The following is an 18,048-nucleotide window of genomic DNA, read 5'->3' on the forward strand; positions in this document are numbered from 1 at the left end:
CCTAGGTTAGGTTTTGTTGTTGCTGTTTCAGAATGAATTCATCTTTGGGTTTCTGCTAAAATTAAAATAAACACTGGTGGATACTTTACTGTGTTTTGTCAGCTTAACCATGACATAATAAGCTACGTGTTTTTAAAGCTGCTTATGATTTAAACCGTCCCTTCAGGGTGTAATATTAAGAGAAGCCTGAAAACATCTTTTCTTCTCCCTTTTGAAATTATTCCTTTTCTGGGGTGGCATCCAATCCATGACGAGGGGAGGAAGTCCCATGAGTATTGGTACTTACTTTCTCCAGCGAGAAAGCAAGGTGTATGGAATTGACCTTTTAAGGAATTATTTTGAGACAGCCTTATTTTAAGAAAGTAATCGCATCTGCTAAATGAGTTTGGATTAATACTTTTAATGTTTTACTACTTTTGTTCAAGCTTTCTTTTCAAGTTTGAGTCTGAGCTTAAGTCATTTTCTATAAGTAAAATATGCTGTTTTGTTATTTTTACGTATTTTCTTGACTAGGTTGGTTTAATCCCACAGTTTATTTAATATCTCACACCAGTGAAAAGTTCATATTTTATATCATGAGTATGAGAGTGGTTGGAAAACCACACTATTATGCTACTGCAAGATGCTGATGGCTGCATTGTCACTTATTTTAAATGACTGACTCTACAGATTGGGGAAGGGGGGTTGTCACTTCGAGGGGTAAAAAGTATAACTATTGCACTGTGTTGTACAGCTGAAACGAATTTAAAAAATATGTATTTCACAATAAAAAATAATAATAGAGGATAAAGGGAAATACTATTTCAAGCTATAAACACTTTTTGTATATGTGTAATGATAATAGACAGCCTTTAATAAGGTTTATTTTCACTTTTTTAGTTGCAACAGAGAGATTATGTATTGCCTCAAACTTCGTAACACTTAGTAAATGATTTTAAGAAAGTCTAAGAAAAATGACTGACTCTAAATGTGGTACACCCACGATAGTGAGATGCCACCTGGAAGGGTCATGGCTGTGTACCTCCAGTAGCACACTTTCAGACTGCTCACACTTGTTTCTCTCTGTTTCATGTTCCTGAAGGATTGGAATACTTTCCTACTGCGGTTTAATGACTTGGACTTGTGTGTGTCAGAGAATGAAACGTTAAAGCACCTCACAAATGACACCACATCTCCAGAAAGCACAATGACCAGCGGGCAGACCAGAGTATCCACCCAGTCCCCACAGGCCCTGGAGGAGTCAGGCCCTGTTAACATCTCAGTCACAATCACCCTGACCCTGGACCCACTCAGACCCTTTGGAGGGTACTCTCGCAACGTTACACATCTGTACTCGACCATCTTAGGGCATCAGATTGGACTTTCAGGTATGTGGGTGTTAGCTATTTTCCTTTCAGACTTTCTCAGGCAGAGTATTTTCAACATATGCTTTTATTCATCAGACTATTTTTATTTTTGCATGTGTCTCCCCTTTTATTGTTGAGTTACAACCAGAGGAAATCAAGAAGGAACGATTTATACTACTACATCTTTGTTTAATAAAGTACTTGGCACACAGTAGTCTTTCAATAAAAAGCCTATAATTATAAGAATGAGAAACTGAAGAAACTATAAGGCCTATTTCTCGTCTTAATATTTATGAGCACACAAACAAATCTATTCAGGTTTATCATGTTGGAGACTGAAATACATACCACGAATATCAGCCATTAGTCCACAAATGTTTGAATGTCCACCATTAGCCCAGCTCTGTGCTAGCTGCTGGAGCGAACTAGAAAAAGCCTAAGACCTGATCTCTTCCCTTTGGTATCTTGGGATTATAGAAGAGACAAGGATAACATGAGCTAGTGTTTATCAAGCACTTATAGTAGTTCTTGGCACAAGGCAAATGCTATATAAGTGCTTGTTAAATAGTAATAAAAATGGACACCTATAAAACACTGAGCACTGCCTTCTGACCAGTACTCCACCCATAACAGACCTAAGTGATTCAGGACAAAGCAGAGAAAGTGGACGCTAGGCTAATCAGGAAAGACTTCACCCTGGAGGCCTGGCCTCAGAAGAATAGTCTTTGGTTCTTTGGTTACCAAGAGTCTTTAAAGTTTTTAAAGAACTTGGGAACACCTGCCAGCGTCCTCCTGGCTGTTACAGGTGAGCGCTGTTTCCATGGAACTAAGGTAAGGGCGATTTCTGGATTTTCGATGTTGTGAGTGGACCCTCTCTTCTGTTGTGGTGTTGGAATACCGTGGTTTTCATTTAAGCTTCATCGCTTACTGGTCCCATGACCTTTCTTAAGTCTGTTATATGTAAAAAGGAGCAGGAACACCTCTTTGGCCGTGTTCATGGGACAGTGGTACATTTTAAGTGAAGTGGTCAACATAAAAGCAGTTTGGAAATGGGAACAGTGCTGTGCAGATGCTAACACAGTGGTGAGAATAACTCTCCTGGCCCCCAGCTTTCCGACAGGGGCACTGGCTGGGCCCTTGCTTGGCATCCCCAGCCCTGGCTAGAAGTGGTTTGTCTCCATTCGCCGTTGTTGGCTTTGCCAGGTGAGCGAGCCTCAGCGTCCAGCTCAGAACCATGTTGTTCTGAAATCTCACAGAGGAAGGAGTCCTGCTTATGTGGGCTCATAACGGATTTCAGGATTCATTCAAATCCCAGAGAATACTGAATATGTGGACTTTGCCTCTCCACCACAGAAACCATTTCTGTTCCATAGGCAGGGAAGCTCATGAGGAGATCAACATCACCTTCACCCTGCCAGCAGCTTGGAGCGCAGACGACTGTGCCCTTCACGGCCACTGCGAGCAGGTGGTATTCACGGCCTGCATGACCCTCACGGCCAGCCCTGGCGTGTTCCCTGTCACCGTGTAAGTGCTTGCCCAGGCTCGGGGGCGTCGGAGAAGCTCCGCTGACCGTGGCTATGCCTGGGCTGCTGCAGCCAGTTCTCAGGGTGGCCTGCATGGCATTCCCTGACCCGGACCTCAGGGATGCTTTAGGTCTGATTTGGAAGTCTGAGGTAGAGCTGCATGTAATAGCAGCGAGGCTGGGGTGCTGCCTGCTCTGAGGCTGCCTCTCCTGCTAGAGAAGGAGCATGTCACAGAGAAGGTCAGGAACGGGCTCCTGGGACCAGAACAAGCTGGAATTAAGGGTCCCGAAAGAGAAAGGTTTCCTTTACCTTCATTATCCAGAGTTGACTTTTAAATTGAGAGCATACATCGAACCTCATTTTCTGTGAAATGGTTATTATTTCTGAAACTTTTGCTTTGTATTTTGTGAGCAGCTGTCAATATTACTGCTTTGCCTTGAAAGGTTTTTTTTTTTTTTGCCTCTCCTTTTTCTGTAAAGGAGATAATGATCTGTAAATACACGAAATACACAAGATGTAGCCTATTTTAAAAATCCCATGGTGAATCCTTTTTCAGTAAGAATAATGATCCTGGTATTTTTCTGTTTTACACATTTAGAGGTTTGTAGGACAAGATAAGTTAAATATTACTTGCTGTTGATTGTAATATCTGATGGGGAAGTTTGTATGGCAGACTTCCTGTTGTGACTAAGAATTTAGACAATTTGAGAAAATGGGCTGAAAGGAGCAGGTTCCTCTGGGGCCACATCATATGTGAGAGGGACAATGGGTTTAATTCTGAAGACCAGTCTTAACACTCAAACTCCTAAATGTTGAATGCTTATTTCTTATTTTGTTACATGTTTGTTAAATTAAAAAGAGATGTCTGAACTAAAAACATAATGGTATTTATCTCAAAGAAATGTATGTTTCTCCTTTCCACACGTGTGGCTGTGGTCACTGTTGGGCCAGGGACTGTGGGGAAGACTGTGTCTCAGGCCACCGCGCGTTTCTCTCCCCTTCCCCTGCAGACAGCCACCACACTGTGTTCCTGACACATACAGCAACGCCACACTCTGGTACAAGATCTTCATGACTGCCCGAGACGCCAACACAAAATACTCTCAAGATTACAACCCTTTCTGGTGTTACAAGGGGGCCATTGGAAAAGTCTATCATGCTTTAAATCCCAAGCTCACAGTTATTGTTCCAGATGTAAGTGAGAAAAAAGTGTGTGTATGTGTGTGTGTGTGTGTGTGTGCGCGCGTGTGCATGTGTGTCTAACTGTCTGTGTGTGTCTGTCTCTGTGTGTCTCCAGAAACTGCTGGACTAGGTCCTCCTGACATGGCGTGGCTTAGCTTGCCTTGCCATCCTAGATTTGCAGCTGAGTTGGGCGATTGGGTGAACTGGTGCCGACTTGGGAAACGCTGCTCGTCCTTTGTTTCTGGTTTGAGCCGCTGTTGTGTGCCTGACCCACAGGGGTTACAGGAGATGCCTGTACAGGCTCATCCCTGCACACAGCCACTCAGGAGGATAGTTGGGGAGTGTCAGTGTGAGCAATAAGCGGTTCGGAATTTGGGAAGGTAGAAGGAATCAGGAAGAACTGGATCTCTGGATGGGTACTGAGCCCTGAATAGGATTTTGCTTTGGTAGGAAAGGGGAGGCAGCCATCATCTAGACTCGTCAATTTAGCTTCCTGCTTATATGTTTATAGACTGCACTGATTTTTTATAAATGCCCTTTTCTTCCTGTCACTATATGTTAGGTGGATTTTTTTTGTGTGTGTGCCTGGTCCTTTTCTCTTATATCTCTTTTTTTGAGATTTTTTTTTTAATTGGGGAATTGGGGTTGGGGAACAGCGTTAGGGAATCAGGGTAGGGGACCAGACAAGTTGCTGTGGTTTTGTTCTTCAGTCTAGTTGTGGAGGACGTCGCTTCACTGTCCCATGTTGGTATGATCATTGTGCTCTTCCTGGGTGAGGCAGTCACTCGCCAGCCATTGGATGACCGCTCACAGCGGCTCATGGCAGCTCACGAAAGCTCACGCCAGCTGCCGGCCAGCCCCCTGCAGCCTACACAGTCGCCGGTGACTCACGGCAGCCCAGCTCCAGGTCAAGCTGTTGTTCACCATCTTAGCTGTAGAGGGCGCTGCGTCACTGGCCCTAATGTTGGATCCAAACTGGGGCCCTGCTGCACAGAGCTGGCATCCCAAGTCAACTCTTAACCAATGTGCCACTCGGCCGGCCCTCCTTATATCTCTTTTTTTTTTTTTTTAGCTGAGCCATCCTGCCACCTGTTGGCAGCTCAGCTTGGGCCAGGCATCGAACTGCTATTGCTCAGAGCTTGTACTCTTGAGCGAGCTCTTAACCAACTGAGCCACTCGGCCTGCCCTTCATATCTCATTTTTATCAGTTTGTAGAAGTTGGTAGGCCAGGAGCCTGCAGTGGAGATCAGGTTGGATGGTGAGCAGAGGCTAGCTTCTAGAAAGCCCTTTGTCCCTTCCCAAGGCACCTAGACTTTGTCTTCAGAGGAGGCAGCCACTGCCTGCGTGGGGCTATGAGGGGGATTTGTAAAGCACCCTTACTTAGCAAGGCTGGTGTACCCGCCAGAAGTATATAAACGAGAGAGCCTGGCAGTGGCAGTGTGGAAAGGAGAAGGAATGGGAGCAGGACCAAGATCTCAGCAGCTAGCAGGGGCCTGGCAGTGAATTGCATGTGGGAGGGCAGACATAGTCAGCCAGGGACTTGCAAATGTGGGGAAGGGCAGAGGAAGGAAGCCTCTCTGGAGAGAAGTGACACCAAGGCCCTCCTGGTGGAAGAGCAGCAAGCGCTTAGGAACACAGGTCGTCAGCCATGCACCCCGAGGGCAGTCAGAGCAGGAGTGGGGGTCAGAGGCTCTGGGTCTCTGGGGCCTCTCGGGAGGAGACTGGGGTGGGGGCGGGGTATTCTGGCAGTGTGGGGTGCAGAAGCCAGGGCGAGGACTGCTCTAGGAAGGGTCTGGTCTCAGGAACACCACCTCCTCACTTAATGACATCCAGGTCTAATAGTTTGGAAGACAAAAGAAGAAACCCGTTCCAGTGCAAGAATGAAAGTTGAGGCAAGTTGTGGGTTGTGTGCCCTGTTTCCAGAAACCCAGCATAAAATCTTTCAGTAACTCAGTGCAGATGTTTCTGGTTTATTCTCTTTATTTAGGATGATCGTTCATTAATAAATTTGCATCTCATGCACACCAGTTACTTCCTCTTCGTGATGGTGATAACAATGTTTTGCTATGCGGTTATCAAGGGCAGACCCAGCAAATTGCGTCAGAGCAGTCCTGAATTTTGTCCTGAGAAGGTGAGCAGCATTTGGCGGTGGTCTGTGTGTGGACTGTCTCAGTTAGTTCGGTTAGTCCTTATTGCCTTCACTGTGGGTGGCAGCTTTCCTCCAGAGAAACGGGTTCTTGTCTTTTTACCAGAAGTAGTCTATCCTCAGCTTAAATTGTGGTGTTGGGTTTTCAACCATATACCCAAGCCTTAGCTGTGAGCGGTACTGACTGGGAATTGCTGCCAACCCCCGGAGAGCAGAGCAGCTGCCCCAGACGGCTGCCTCCCCTCCACTTCTATCTGCTTGAGAAGTTATCTCAGAACACTGATCAGTCAGCGCTTCTGAATAGTTAACTCTTGAGCTCAGCACAGCAGTTCTACTAGATCTTGTAAATCGGCTGCTTCTGGCAGGAGACATACTGGATTTCTCTTCATTCCCTCCTAGGTGGGATTTTGTTCTTGGGGCTTTCATTTCCCTGCCAGACAGATGCATGTGTGGCTCCTGGTCTTGGGGGCACCGGGAGCCATTAGGGGCCGGCGGGGCTGAGCTCCCGGGCTCTGCTGTGTGACCAGATGCTTGTCCTGCTCTCTTCCAGGTGGCTTTGGCTGATGCCTAATCCCACAACTGCCCGTTTTCTGAGAGAGACTGAGCAAGCTGTAATCAACGCCTGCTGACTCCAGCCTGGGCCTGGACACTCTGTGAATACATTATCTTGCAATGTTGGGTTATTCCAGCCAAAGACATTTCAAGTGCCTGTAACTGATTTGTATATATTTATAAAAATCTATTCAGAAATTGGTCCAGTGATGCATGTGCTTCGCCCGGGCTGCATCCCGAACCTGCAGCCTCCTGTGGCGGATGACTCCAACGATTCCTCATCTCCCTGCGTCGCAGAGGGCCGTGCTGTTTACCAAGGTCATGGGCGTCACATTGCTGGGGGGTGAGGTTCACTTTGGGTCAAGACAGTCTGCACCTTTGACATGACAGTGCATTTCCCAAGCCACCAGTTCATGTTGTGGATTTTATGTGTCTGGCTTAATAAGCATAGTAACAACAATAATACCTATTCTCGGTTTTGCTTGCAAGGAAACATACCTATCTTTCTAAGTTTTCTTTGTTTTCCTTTGGAAAAAAATAGTCACATTTTAATAATACTATGGTTAGGACAGACTTTTGCTTTCATCTTGTGTAAAAAGGTAAATATTTAAGAGTCACCTACATGGTCAAAGATCTAAGTTTCATTTTTCACATGGATGGTGAGGAGCCTGGTCTTGTGGAGCTGAGTTGGCACAGAAAGTTCTGTTCTTTCTTCCTCTGTTGTCCCTCCCCTCCATTCTAAAAGTTAAAGCACCTTCCTCACTCACAAGGGCTTAAAAAGTAAGTAAATGTCTCTAGAGTAAAAATTACCCATTTCATTTTCTGGGATGCAAATGACAGTGTGGAAAGAGAATGATGATTTTTGGTCTAAGGGTTACAAAAGGATTTCATGGTTCCTTTGAAGAGGGAGTAGTTTTTCTTTCTTCCTCCCTTACTTTTCTCTTGCATTTATTTCTATGCAGTTAACATGACTTCAGAAGGAAAAGGGTAACTAGTAGATCAGTAACGTTATAAAAACGATGCCTGTGAAATCTGAATTAAAGCAATTCTGATTTGCCGTTTATCAGGGAAACCCAGAGCATCTCTTTCCTGTGACATTTTGATGATCTATTTCCATTACCCCTTTTTCCTTCTGAAACATCTTCATTTTTTAAAAAGTGTGCATTATCTTTTCTAGTCCTTTCTTGTTACTTGTATTCCTACTGTTTTTCTTAATAGCTCTTTGCCTTAAAGCTCATGTCGTTAATGACTTCCGTGGTCTTACAAGCAATGTTATAGCTGAAGGGCAAATGAAGCTTTGGGGACGACTTCAGCACGCCTTTCCTTAGCTTAGCTCCAGGTCTGGGTAGCCTGTTCTAAATGAGAGTCAATCCTGCAGTCTGAAATATAGACCGGCCTAGAACATTTCATCCCAGGCATTCTTGAATGGAAAACAGTTGTGGGCTTTTACTGGAGATTGTTAAAATAACCGCTATAGTAATTTGATGTTAAAATATGTATTTTCCTTTCAGTACATTTCAGGTGCAGTAATCGTGATGTCTGTCTAGTTATGTGTATGCCGTGAGTTGCTTACATGATGCATGGCTAGCCTGTTAATTTAGTTTTCTCTTTGGAGACTTCGAGACTCTTATGAGACAAGATTGAAAAAGCTGCTTGGCTTGGCCTTTAGAAACATCAGTATCACTGAGACCAGCAGACTGTAGGTTAAGCCGCTACTGAATCATGAGTTAAAAAATCCGATGAGTGGAGTTTAGAGAGAGATTTGTAACTGGCAGAGTAAGGAGAAAGGTTGAAAAAGTCACGTTCACTGGTTTGTTTAATCCAGCTTGTTGCTAATAGTAATTACCCTTGTTTTAACTACAAGGAATAGCTGGAACCATAGCCAGGGGAGGACGGATACCGTTAGGCAGGAGGAAAGGGAGTGTCAAAAATGCCTGGCCAGTATGACTTGTCCTAAGGCCAGGACACACACTTTAACACCCAGCGTTTACCCCAGCAGGTCATTCTCAGAGGTGGAAACCCGAGTCAGTCAGGTGTCTGAAGGAAGGCTTGGCAGAGGGGAGGCCGGGGACTGGGCGAAGCCATCTAGTGACAGCAGACACTCCCCTGGGTTTCAGGAAGTACAGCGACCTGCTGCTGTGGGAGCACTACAGACAAGGCCTGGTCCTCTGCAGTGTCATAGACGGGGCGACCCCTCCTAGGAGCACTGGCTCGTCCTCAGGCATCTTGGACTGGTGGTCCAGTAAAAGGTCAGCACCTTACTGTTGAAGTGGTTGTTTCAGATCATATTGATCTCTTTCCTTTTTCCTTTTGTTCTGTCACTGTATCACTTGAATCAGTTGTGATTCTTTGTAAGTTTTTCTCACCATCAGGAATGTGCTGTTTCTGTTGCATCTTCTTTGGCAGTCTGTAGGGAGTCAGGTCCTGGTGTGCAGCCCTGCTGCAGGCACCGTGGGTCATGAGGCCAGTGGGTCCATTTCACCTACCTTGCTGCATGATGGTCAGTAGCTGATCTGTTCGGCATTCACTCCCATGTTAATTTTCAGTGTTTGAAGTATGTGCATATGTGCTTTACAGAATAAAACATCTGAATTTATTTGCTGTGTCTCTTTCCTCCTGTCTGATGGGTGTTTTCTAAGGGAAGAAGATGTGTGATAAGTAATTAGGGTTATTTTGCAAGCTGCCCTTTCACAGTGTTACCTGTTATCAGGTTGAGGGCTGGCCTCACCAAGCACGTGGGTCTTCTCCCTGAGAGCACGAAACCTTTTAGTGTATTAGACCAACAAGTGCTCACGGACCTGACCCACATCCTGCCCAGAAGAGGTAAGTGATACAGACCAGCAGACGCATCTGAGTAGGTATGGGAGTGTGAGGACACCCTTCTCTTATACAAACCCTCCGTGTGCACCTGGCCTGCACTACCAGGAGCGGACTCCTTACTGGCTCTGTCGCCTGACAGCGCCCCCACATGTGCTGGGCTTCCTTTGCCCGACACTATCCTCTACAGTTACTGGTAAAGGGATGTCACATTCACTAATGTGAATTCTTCCCTTTTCCAATGGGCAGAGGCTCTGTAGACCTCCCCTCACTTCCCAGCAGGTGACAGGTTCGTAGAGGTCTGTCTTGGCATTCTGAGGGACAGGACAGTGTTGAGGAGCGGGACACCTCCACAGACCCCTGTTTCTACCTGTGTTCACTTTTTGCTGCCTTCTAAGGGGCCAAACACTATACCGCAGCACTTGCTGCCATCACTGCCCTCTCCTTGTGCTCAGAAGGGTGGCATCTCACCTCTCGCTGTGCAGGAGTCCTGGGGAACAAGAACTCACATCCTCTCTGCACAGTAACCCTGACACACACCAAGTCCTCAGGTAAGGCAGAGGTGGTGCTTGCAAACAGTGTAATTCTCCTGTTGGGCACACTGTACCAGGAGTTCCTCAGACACAGACTAGCGAGTACAGAATAGGGGAGTAATGCACTGGCCGGGGCACACTGGGGTCCAGCCAGATGCATCGTGGTCTTGCTTGCCATCTCGAAGACACTCTTCTTTGCCCACCTGTTAGAGCCCTTTCTCTTCACCTCTGAAGACCCCAGACTCCTTATACCATGCTAGTTGATGATAGGAAAACTAGAGCAGTTTGACTTTGCAAAAATAAGTGACAGGTCAGTGCTATGTCCAAGGGGACAAAAGGGCCTTTGATAGTATTAAGCCCTTTCCTCTGTAAACACTGGCTTGCTCAGTAACATTTTTGGGGCTCCTCAGGTGCCTCCCTGTTCTGAGCTAGGAGCACAGACAAAATGCTTGCCCTTGTGGCATTTCTTCTAGTCGGGGAGATAGCCTATGAACACATTATTCATGATCTGTTGGCAGATAGTGACGAGATGAAGAGGGTTACCAGGACAGAATGATGGTTGTGATGCCTCTGGGCTGCCCGCAGAAGGCATCTTGGAAGAGCTGCGATTTGAAGGCGCACGCAGCAGGGAGTGTCCTGAACCGGACATTCCACATATGGAGGGCTGTGGCCTGGTGCCCAGCTGTAGACAGGCCCGCTTAGTGCCGGCTGGAGGATGGCAGGTCTGCGGGGACTTGTCTCCCCAGCCGAGGAGAAAGCTTCTCCAGCCCACTGCCACATTGGCCCCACAGGTGGCCTGCAGAGGCTGTGCAGGGGACTCACCACCATGTGGTCCAGGAAGGGGGTTCTCAGAACTGAGGCAGCTCAGCCCCTACGAGCCCCATGCCAACCCCTACATGTTGGAATCCTGAGTGGCTTACCCTCTCTATGTCTCAGTTTTCTCATCTGTAAAATAATGCAGTGAGAATTCAGCTAGTTAATACCAAGTGCTTAGAACAGTGTCTGGCACTCTAATGTTTAATTACAATGAAATGGTGAGGGGAGGCATCCAAGAGTGAAGCTACAGGGTCGCGCTGGTTACCTTGTGGTGGATGAGAACTAAAGCAGCCTCTTCCAGCTTTGGTCTGTTAGCGGTGGTGCTGCCTGTGCCACCGGTTCATGCTGTTTGCTGAGTGTATAAGAACTGGTGCTTGAAAGAATGTGTATGTAACAAACAAATTTTAGGAGATGATAATTGCCCTCACCACACATGACACACGGAGAGTTTAAAATTTTAGTCTCCTGTTAAACTCTTCTATTGACCTCTAAATGGATTACACGTTCAACTAATGGCCAGCTGCCTGCAATTTCAAAAACACTGATGTAGATCATTAATGAGAACACTTACAGCTGAGAGATTTCTGAGTTTAAACTCCAAGATTCTTGCTATGAAGAATTAGTTTTGTCATTTTGAGCAAGTTACAATATCTCCAGTTTCGAAACTTTGGAACTGGACATCTTGAAATCACCTTCATTTTAAAGATGAAGAAACCATTAACCTAAAAACAAAACAAACCAAATACTCCTGTGTAAAACCTTCGTGTCCTTGAATGTGTTCTCCATCCAACAGTCCATCACACCCCTGCCCCTTCAGCAGCCTGGCTTTCGGATCTCAGACCCCATCTTGGATCTGGAAATCCCTCTCAAAGGTGCCTGACTCTTGACTCTTCTGTCCCTGTCCTTCAGGGACACCTTGATGTCCTTCAGGTAGAACCTTGGTGTCTACCTTGCCCCATGTCCATGACCTCGTGACTGGTTCATATGCCTCATCTACGAAGAAGCGGGGTCATCTATCCGCCTCTCCTTGGCCCAGGGTTTCCCACTCGGGCACACGTGATGGGCACTGCGGTGGTCTGCTCCCTGGACAGGGATCCTCCTTTTCCCTCCGGTCCAGGGCACCCATTCCAACCTCTGGCTGGTTTGCTGCTCCAGGACTGCCCAGGAGCCGCTAGTGTGGGGCAGCTGCAGGCCACCAGTGGGCACACTGAAGAGCAGAAGCAAGGCCACACACAGCGTCAGGGTCCCTTTGGCCTTCTCTAGCTTGAGCTCAATCTTGTCAGTCCCACCCTCTTATAAATTTTACTGAAAAGGGAGGTAACATCATCTAACAACATGTAATTTAAAAAAATACAAGACTAAAATATAAAGAATAAAGGGAAAGCAACATAATGAACCCATTTATTTTTTTTATTCTTTTTTAAAGATGTTATTGGGGGATGGGGGAGGGGAACAGCATTGGGGAATCAGGGAACAGACAAGTTGCTTTCCTTTTGTTCTTCAGTCTAGTTGTGGAGGACGTCGCTTCACTGGCCCATGTTGGTATTATTGCGCTCTTCCTGGGTGAGGCAGATCGGTCACCGGCCTCCGGACAGCCGCTCACGGTGGCTCTTGGAAGCTCACACCGGCTGCCAGCCGCTCACACTGGCTGCTGGCCACACATGGTAGCTTATGGCAGCCCACTGCAGCAGGGGCTGCAGCCTACACAATCACTGGTGACTCACGACAGCCCAGCTCCAGGTCAAGCTGTTGTTCAGCATCTTAGCTGTAAAGGGAGGGTCACTGACCCTCATGTGGGATCCGAACCAGGGCAACTGCTACTCAGAGCTGGTGTCCCAAGCCAGCTCTTAATCTCGGTGCCACTCGGCCAGCCCAACCCATGTATTTCAATAAGTAAAGGCCGGGCCACCACTGCCTAAAGTGATGATAATGGGATTAGAGACTTGGACTTGTGGGAGGATTGCTGAGTGGGACAGCTCTACAAGCACTGTGACAGGTGATGTGTTGAATGGGCCACTCAGACTCCTGCCACACAGCTACCGGAGATGAGACTTTTTGTTGTTTCCCAACAAAACAAAATACACTCTTCCCTCAGTTTAGTTGCATTCCTAGAAAATACAGTGTTGGTGTAATAAATATTTGTGCAAAATAACGTTAGGTTCTAGGCTCAAATGATTATAAAGATTTTCCACCTCTGTGAATGTTGATGAGACACTGGAAGCCATATGAAATATGACAAGTCTATGGCTGTTTGGCGTCTGCATCCAAAGAGTGCCCCCCTATTATTGTGATGACAAAAACATCTAAATTTTCAGTGTCCCCTAGGGGTTGGCATCGCTTTGTTAAGAACGAGCTCCAGCATATTTACCCCATGCATTCTGTCCCAGGTTGAAAGGTTCCAGATGCCTCAGCTTTTGGCTTCCAAGCAACCATGGGCACTTAGAGCAACTGTCATCGCCTGACCACTCCAGGCAGGTCCACCAGCCTGAGATCTGTGCCCTTCCCTACTTTGGTTCCTGAAAGGTTAAAGGTTAGTGGCACAGTTCCAGCAGTGGTCCACTCCGCTGTACAGATCAAACTGCATGAAAGATGCCATTTCTCATGTCTTCTCTGATGGGAAATATAGAGGGCTAAGAGGTCTCCCTCATCTGTAGTTCGTGAACCCCCACTGATAAAGTGGGTGCCTTGGGTTGGGGGAGGGAGGTGATGTCAGAAGCTACAGGGAGCAGGCTTCTGGTTTTGCAAATTTAGCCCCAAAGCTGCATGACACCTGACTGGAGCCCCAGGTGGAGAATGTTTGGGACTTGCCACCCCTGTGGCAGAGTCCTGACTGGCACAGCAACATGGGTACTGACAAGGGATCCCAATGCAAGTGTACTGCAGAGACCAGCAGTGTTTCATCTCATACCTCTAGTGGTAATGAATTATAGTGCACACAGTGGATTTAAGTTAGCTTATATTATGTACATGCCCTACTATATTACTATATCGTGCACCTAATACATTTACATAAAAATAGAAACATGAAATACAACAGTTTAAATGCCTTGGCAATTATGATGACATCATGGTATCATTAGCTAACATCTCAAGCCACATCCAGTGAGGTTTATCACTGAGAATTTGTCAATTAACATTTCAAACCATGGTAATTAATTTGGCATTATTTTATGGATGACTTCTTATCAGATCTGATTAAAGGATTTACCTCCTAATGGAACTTAAGAAAACCTAGTAGGAGGAGAAGGGATTGGCTCTGCCATTATCTTGTCATTTGCTTGTACCTTGAATATTATTTCCAGTTAGTGATTTATTTGAAGGAATCTTTTTTTAACCCATTTGTTAATGTTTTGGGGGTTAGTTTAAAACTAGTTAAAAAGTCATGACTTCCCTTAATAGTTTCCACCCAGTGCAGTACCTCTTGATTGGCTGAAAGTGGATGACAGCATGAGGGTGCTCCCTCAAGGTGACTGTGTAAGGAATGTCCACGCCTTCTACAAAAGTGGACTCTACATGTGACACATGACCATTCTAAGACAGTCCAAAGATGGGTGATGATGTCAACTTGTGTATTAAACCTGAGTGGAGTCTAATTTCATTCTAATTTTTATATAAAATTGGGTGAGGTTGGGTTTCAGGGAGCCAGCAGGGTGGATTAGCGGAGCTCATCAAGCCAATCAGATTCAGATTTGGCCCGTGGGGGTGGGCCCAACACAGAAAAGATGGCGCCTGCCTGCCAGCTGCATCAGAGGGCCCCACACAGTGAAAATGGGGACTGTCCCTCCAGTCCTCACCCCAAAGTTATACAACTCAGTCTCTCTCCATATGTCTCCGATGCCCCCAGAGTCACCGTCTCTCCACCAGAGCCCAGAGTAAGTGCCTGTGTGGGCCCTATAAGAGGATGTCTGGGTTTCCCCGCAGCCTTCCATCCCATCCAGATGGTCGGAATCCCCACTGTTTCACAGCCAGAGTTGTGGGTCTCCTCGTCCAGGCACCAGTACTCCGTGCTGAGGAGCCTGGTGTGGGGGGCTAGAGTCCCTTGTTCCTCTGTGGGGAACCTCTGTGACTGAGATATCCCTCCCAATTTTCATCTGCCACATGGGGGTGTGGGCCTAGCCCATTTTGCATCTCCACCTCTCCTACCAGTTCTGACATGGCTGCTGCTTTATATCCTTAGTTATAAAACTTCCGTTCAGCTAGATGGTTCTCCAGGTTGGTTGTTCTATAATTTAGTTGTAATTGTGATGCGTTCATGGGATGAGGCAAGCACAGCGTTTATCTCCTCCGCCATCTTGGATCTCCCCCCGTATGTGCTCTACTTTTATATGACTGGCAGTGGAGTGGGTTTGTTCACACCAGAATCACCACAAACACATTAGTAATACAAAAACACAAAGTTATGATGGCTACAACATCACTGGACGATAGGGAATTTTCAGCTCCATTGTAATCTTATGAGACCTCCTTTGTATGGAGTCCTCCATTAACTGAAACATCATGATGTGACTGTATTACATATGTACAACATAGCCTCAGCGAAGGGGGTGGAGAGGAAAGAAACTGATGTAAGTAACATTGGAAAATGATGTTTTGGCTGGGTACTGTAAGACTAAAGACAAAAGAGTAATGTAGGTAAACACTGAAACCTAGTTGGTAAATTTGTTTCTCACAAAGTAGAGGTTGGCATTCTGAAGCTATTTCATATGTGTACTATTGGGTTGTCGGAAAAGTCATGACATATTTTTGCAACGAAAAACATAGAAAAATACGTCATGACTTTTCTGACAACCCAATAGAATTGAACAAATAAATAGATAGATTGTAGATAATGGGAACCAGGTTACAAATAAACAAGAGGAAAGGCTATAATAAACCATGTGCTGGATTAATTTTCTCTCTGTCCTTAACCTTTGGTGTTTAAATTATGATGTGCCTAGTGTGGGCCTCTTTGGGTTTATTTTGTTTGGGACTCTGTGCTTTCTGGGTTTGTATGCCTATTTCCTTTGCCAGGTTAGGGGAGTTTTCCATCATTATTTATCAAATAGGTTTTCAATTCCTTGCTCTCTCTCTTATCCTTTTGGTATCCCTATGTTGCAAGTGTTGGTATGCTTGATGTTGTCCCAGAGGCCCCTTAAGCTTTCCTCATTTTTTTTAAAGATTTTTATTGGGGAATTGGGGGAGGGTACAGCGCTGGGGAATCGGGGAAGGGGAACACACAAGTTGCTGTCCTTTTGTTCTTCAGATTAGTTGTGGAGAACGTCGCTTCACTGGCCCATGTTGGTATTGTGATCATTGCGCTCTTCCTAGTGAGGCAGTCGCTCGCTGGCCATTGGACAGCCGCTCATGACGGCTCACGGCAGCTCATGAAAGTGTACACCAGCTGCTGACCAGCCCCACTGCAGCCTACACCATCGCTGGTGACTCACGGCAGCCCAGCTCCAGGTCGAGCTGTTTGTTGTTCACCATCTTAGCTGTAGAAGGCGCAGTGTCACTGGCCCTCATGTGGGATCCGAACTGGGATCCGAGCAGCTCTGCTGCTCAGAGCTGGCGTCCCAAGCCACCTCTTAACCAACACGCCACTTGGCTGGCCCTTTCCTCACATTTTTTTCTGATTCTTTTTTCCTTTTGCTGTTCTGTTTAGGTGTTTTCTACTACCTTATCTTTAAAATTACTGATTCAATCCTCTGCTTCCTCTAATTTACTGTTGATTCCCTCTAATGTATCTGTTTCAGTTATTGTATTCTTTATTTTTTACTCATTCTTTAAAAAAAAAAAAGATTTTATTGGGGAATTGGGGAAGGGGAAAAGTGTTGAGGAATTGGGGAAGGGAAACATTGTGTTTTTCCAGAACCCATCAGCTCCAAGTCAAGTTCTTGTCCTTCAATCTTAGTTGTGGAGGGTGCAAGCTCAGCTCCAAGTCCAGTTGCTGCTTTCAATCTAGTTGCGGGTCGGGGGGCGCAGCCCAACCACCATCCCATGCAGGAGTCAAACCGACAACCTTGTTGTTAAGAGCACATGCTCTAACCAACTGAGCCATCCAGCTGCCTGTCAGCAGCTCGCGGCTGCTCAGCTCAAGGTGCCATGTTCAATCTTAGGTGCAGGGTGAGAACGCAGCCCATCATCCCATGTGGGAGTCGAACTGGCAACCTTGTTGTTAAGAGCATGTGCACTCACCAGCTGAGCCATCCAGGCACCCATTGGCAGCTCAGTGGCAGCTCAGCTCGGGCGCAGCTCACTGGCCCATGTGGGAATCGAACTAGCAACCCTGATGTTCAGAGCTCCTGCTCTAATTAACTGAGCCACCCGGGTAGCCTCCTGACTCATTCTTTATTATGCATTTTAATTTTTTTAAAAGATTTTATTGAGGAATTGGGGGAGGGGAACAGCATTGGGAAATCGGGGAAGGGGAATAAACAAGTTGCTGTCCTTTGGTTCTTTAGTCTAGTTGTGGAGGACATCGCTTCACTGGCCCATGTTGATATTATGATCATTTCACTTTTCCCAGCTGAGGCAGCTGGTCGCCGGCCATTGGGTGACCCCTCCCAGCTGCTCACGCTGGCTGCCAGCCACTCACAGTAGCTCGTGGCAGCCCACTAAGATGTCTGGCTCCAGTGGCAGCTTTCAGAGTCCAACATTAGAATTATTTTCCTTTTTGTATTTTAGGTACTATTGTGGTTGAGTTTACCATTTGCATATTCTTTTTTGAAGAGCCTGTTTAAATATTTTGCCCCTTTAAAAATTGCGTTGTCAAGTGCTGGCAAAGATATGGAGTAAAGGGAACCCTCATGCACTGTTGGTTGGATTGCAGATTGGTGCAGCCACTATGGAAGTCAGTATGGAGGTATCTCAAAAAACGAAATGGAATTACCTTATAACCCAGCAATTTCACTCTTAGGTATCTATCCAGAGAAATCCAAAAAGCTAATTTGAAAAAAATATGTACCCCTATGTTTATTGCAGCACTATTCACAATAGCCAAGACATGGAAACAACCGAAATGCCCATTGGTAGATGACTAGATTAAGAAACTGTGGTACATTTATACAATGGAGTATTACTCGGCCATAAAGAAGACTGAAATCTTACCATTCACAATGATATGGATGGACATAGCGAACATTGTGCTAAGTGAA

The 18,048-nt window shown here is 46.1% G+C and overlaps 1 protein-coding gene across 3 annotated transcripts in view; it reads left to right on the top strand.

Moving 5' to 3' along the window:
- TMEM248 (transmembrane protein 248) overlaps positions 1 to 9,345 on the top strand; it is a 34,081-nt gene extending 24,736 nt beyond the window's left edge. Inside the window, exons 3-7 of one of the 3 annotated variants that reach the window (XM_019663722.1) lie at positions 1,082 to 1,367; positions 2,720 to 2,870; positions 3,880 to 4,063; positions 6,039 to 6,182; positions 6,748 to 9,345. In XM_019663722.1, coding sequence (XP_019519267.1) covers positions 1,082 to 1,367; positions 2,720 to 2,870; positions 3,880 to 4,063; positions 6,039 to 6,182; positions 6,748 to 6,768 — 786 coding nt within the window. In that variant the 3' untranslated portion in view covers positions 6,769 to 9,345. The remainder of the gene's footprint in view (positions 1 to 1,081; positions 1,368 to 2,719; positions 2,871 to 3,879; positions 4,064 to 6,038; positions 6,183 to 6,747) is intronic. The other 2 variants (XM_019663719.1, XM_019663721.1) reach the window with 2 other exon arrangements.
- The last annotated feature ends 8,703 nt before the right edge of the window (positions 9,346 to 18,048 follow it).

The sequence above is a fragment of the Hipposideros armiger genome, unplaced genomic scaffold (genome assembly GCF_001890085.2).
Source record: "Hipposideros armiger isolate ML-2016 unplaced genomic scaffold, ASM189008v1 scaffold_400, whole genome shotgun sequence".
NCBI classification, from domain to species: domain Eukaryota; kingdom Metazoa; phylum Chordata; class Mammalia; order Chiroptera; family Hipposideridae; genus Hipposideros; species Hipposideros armiger.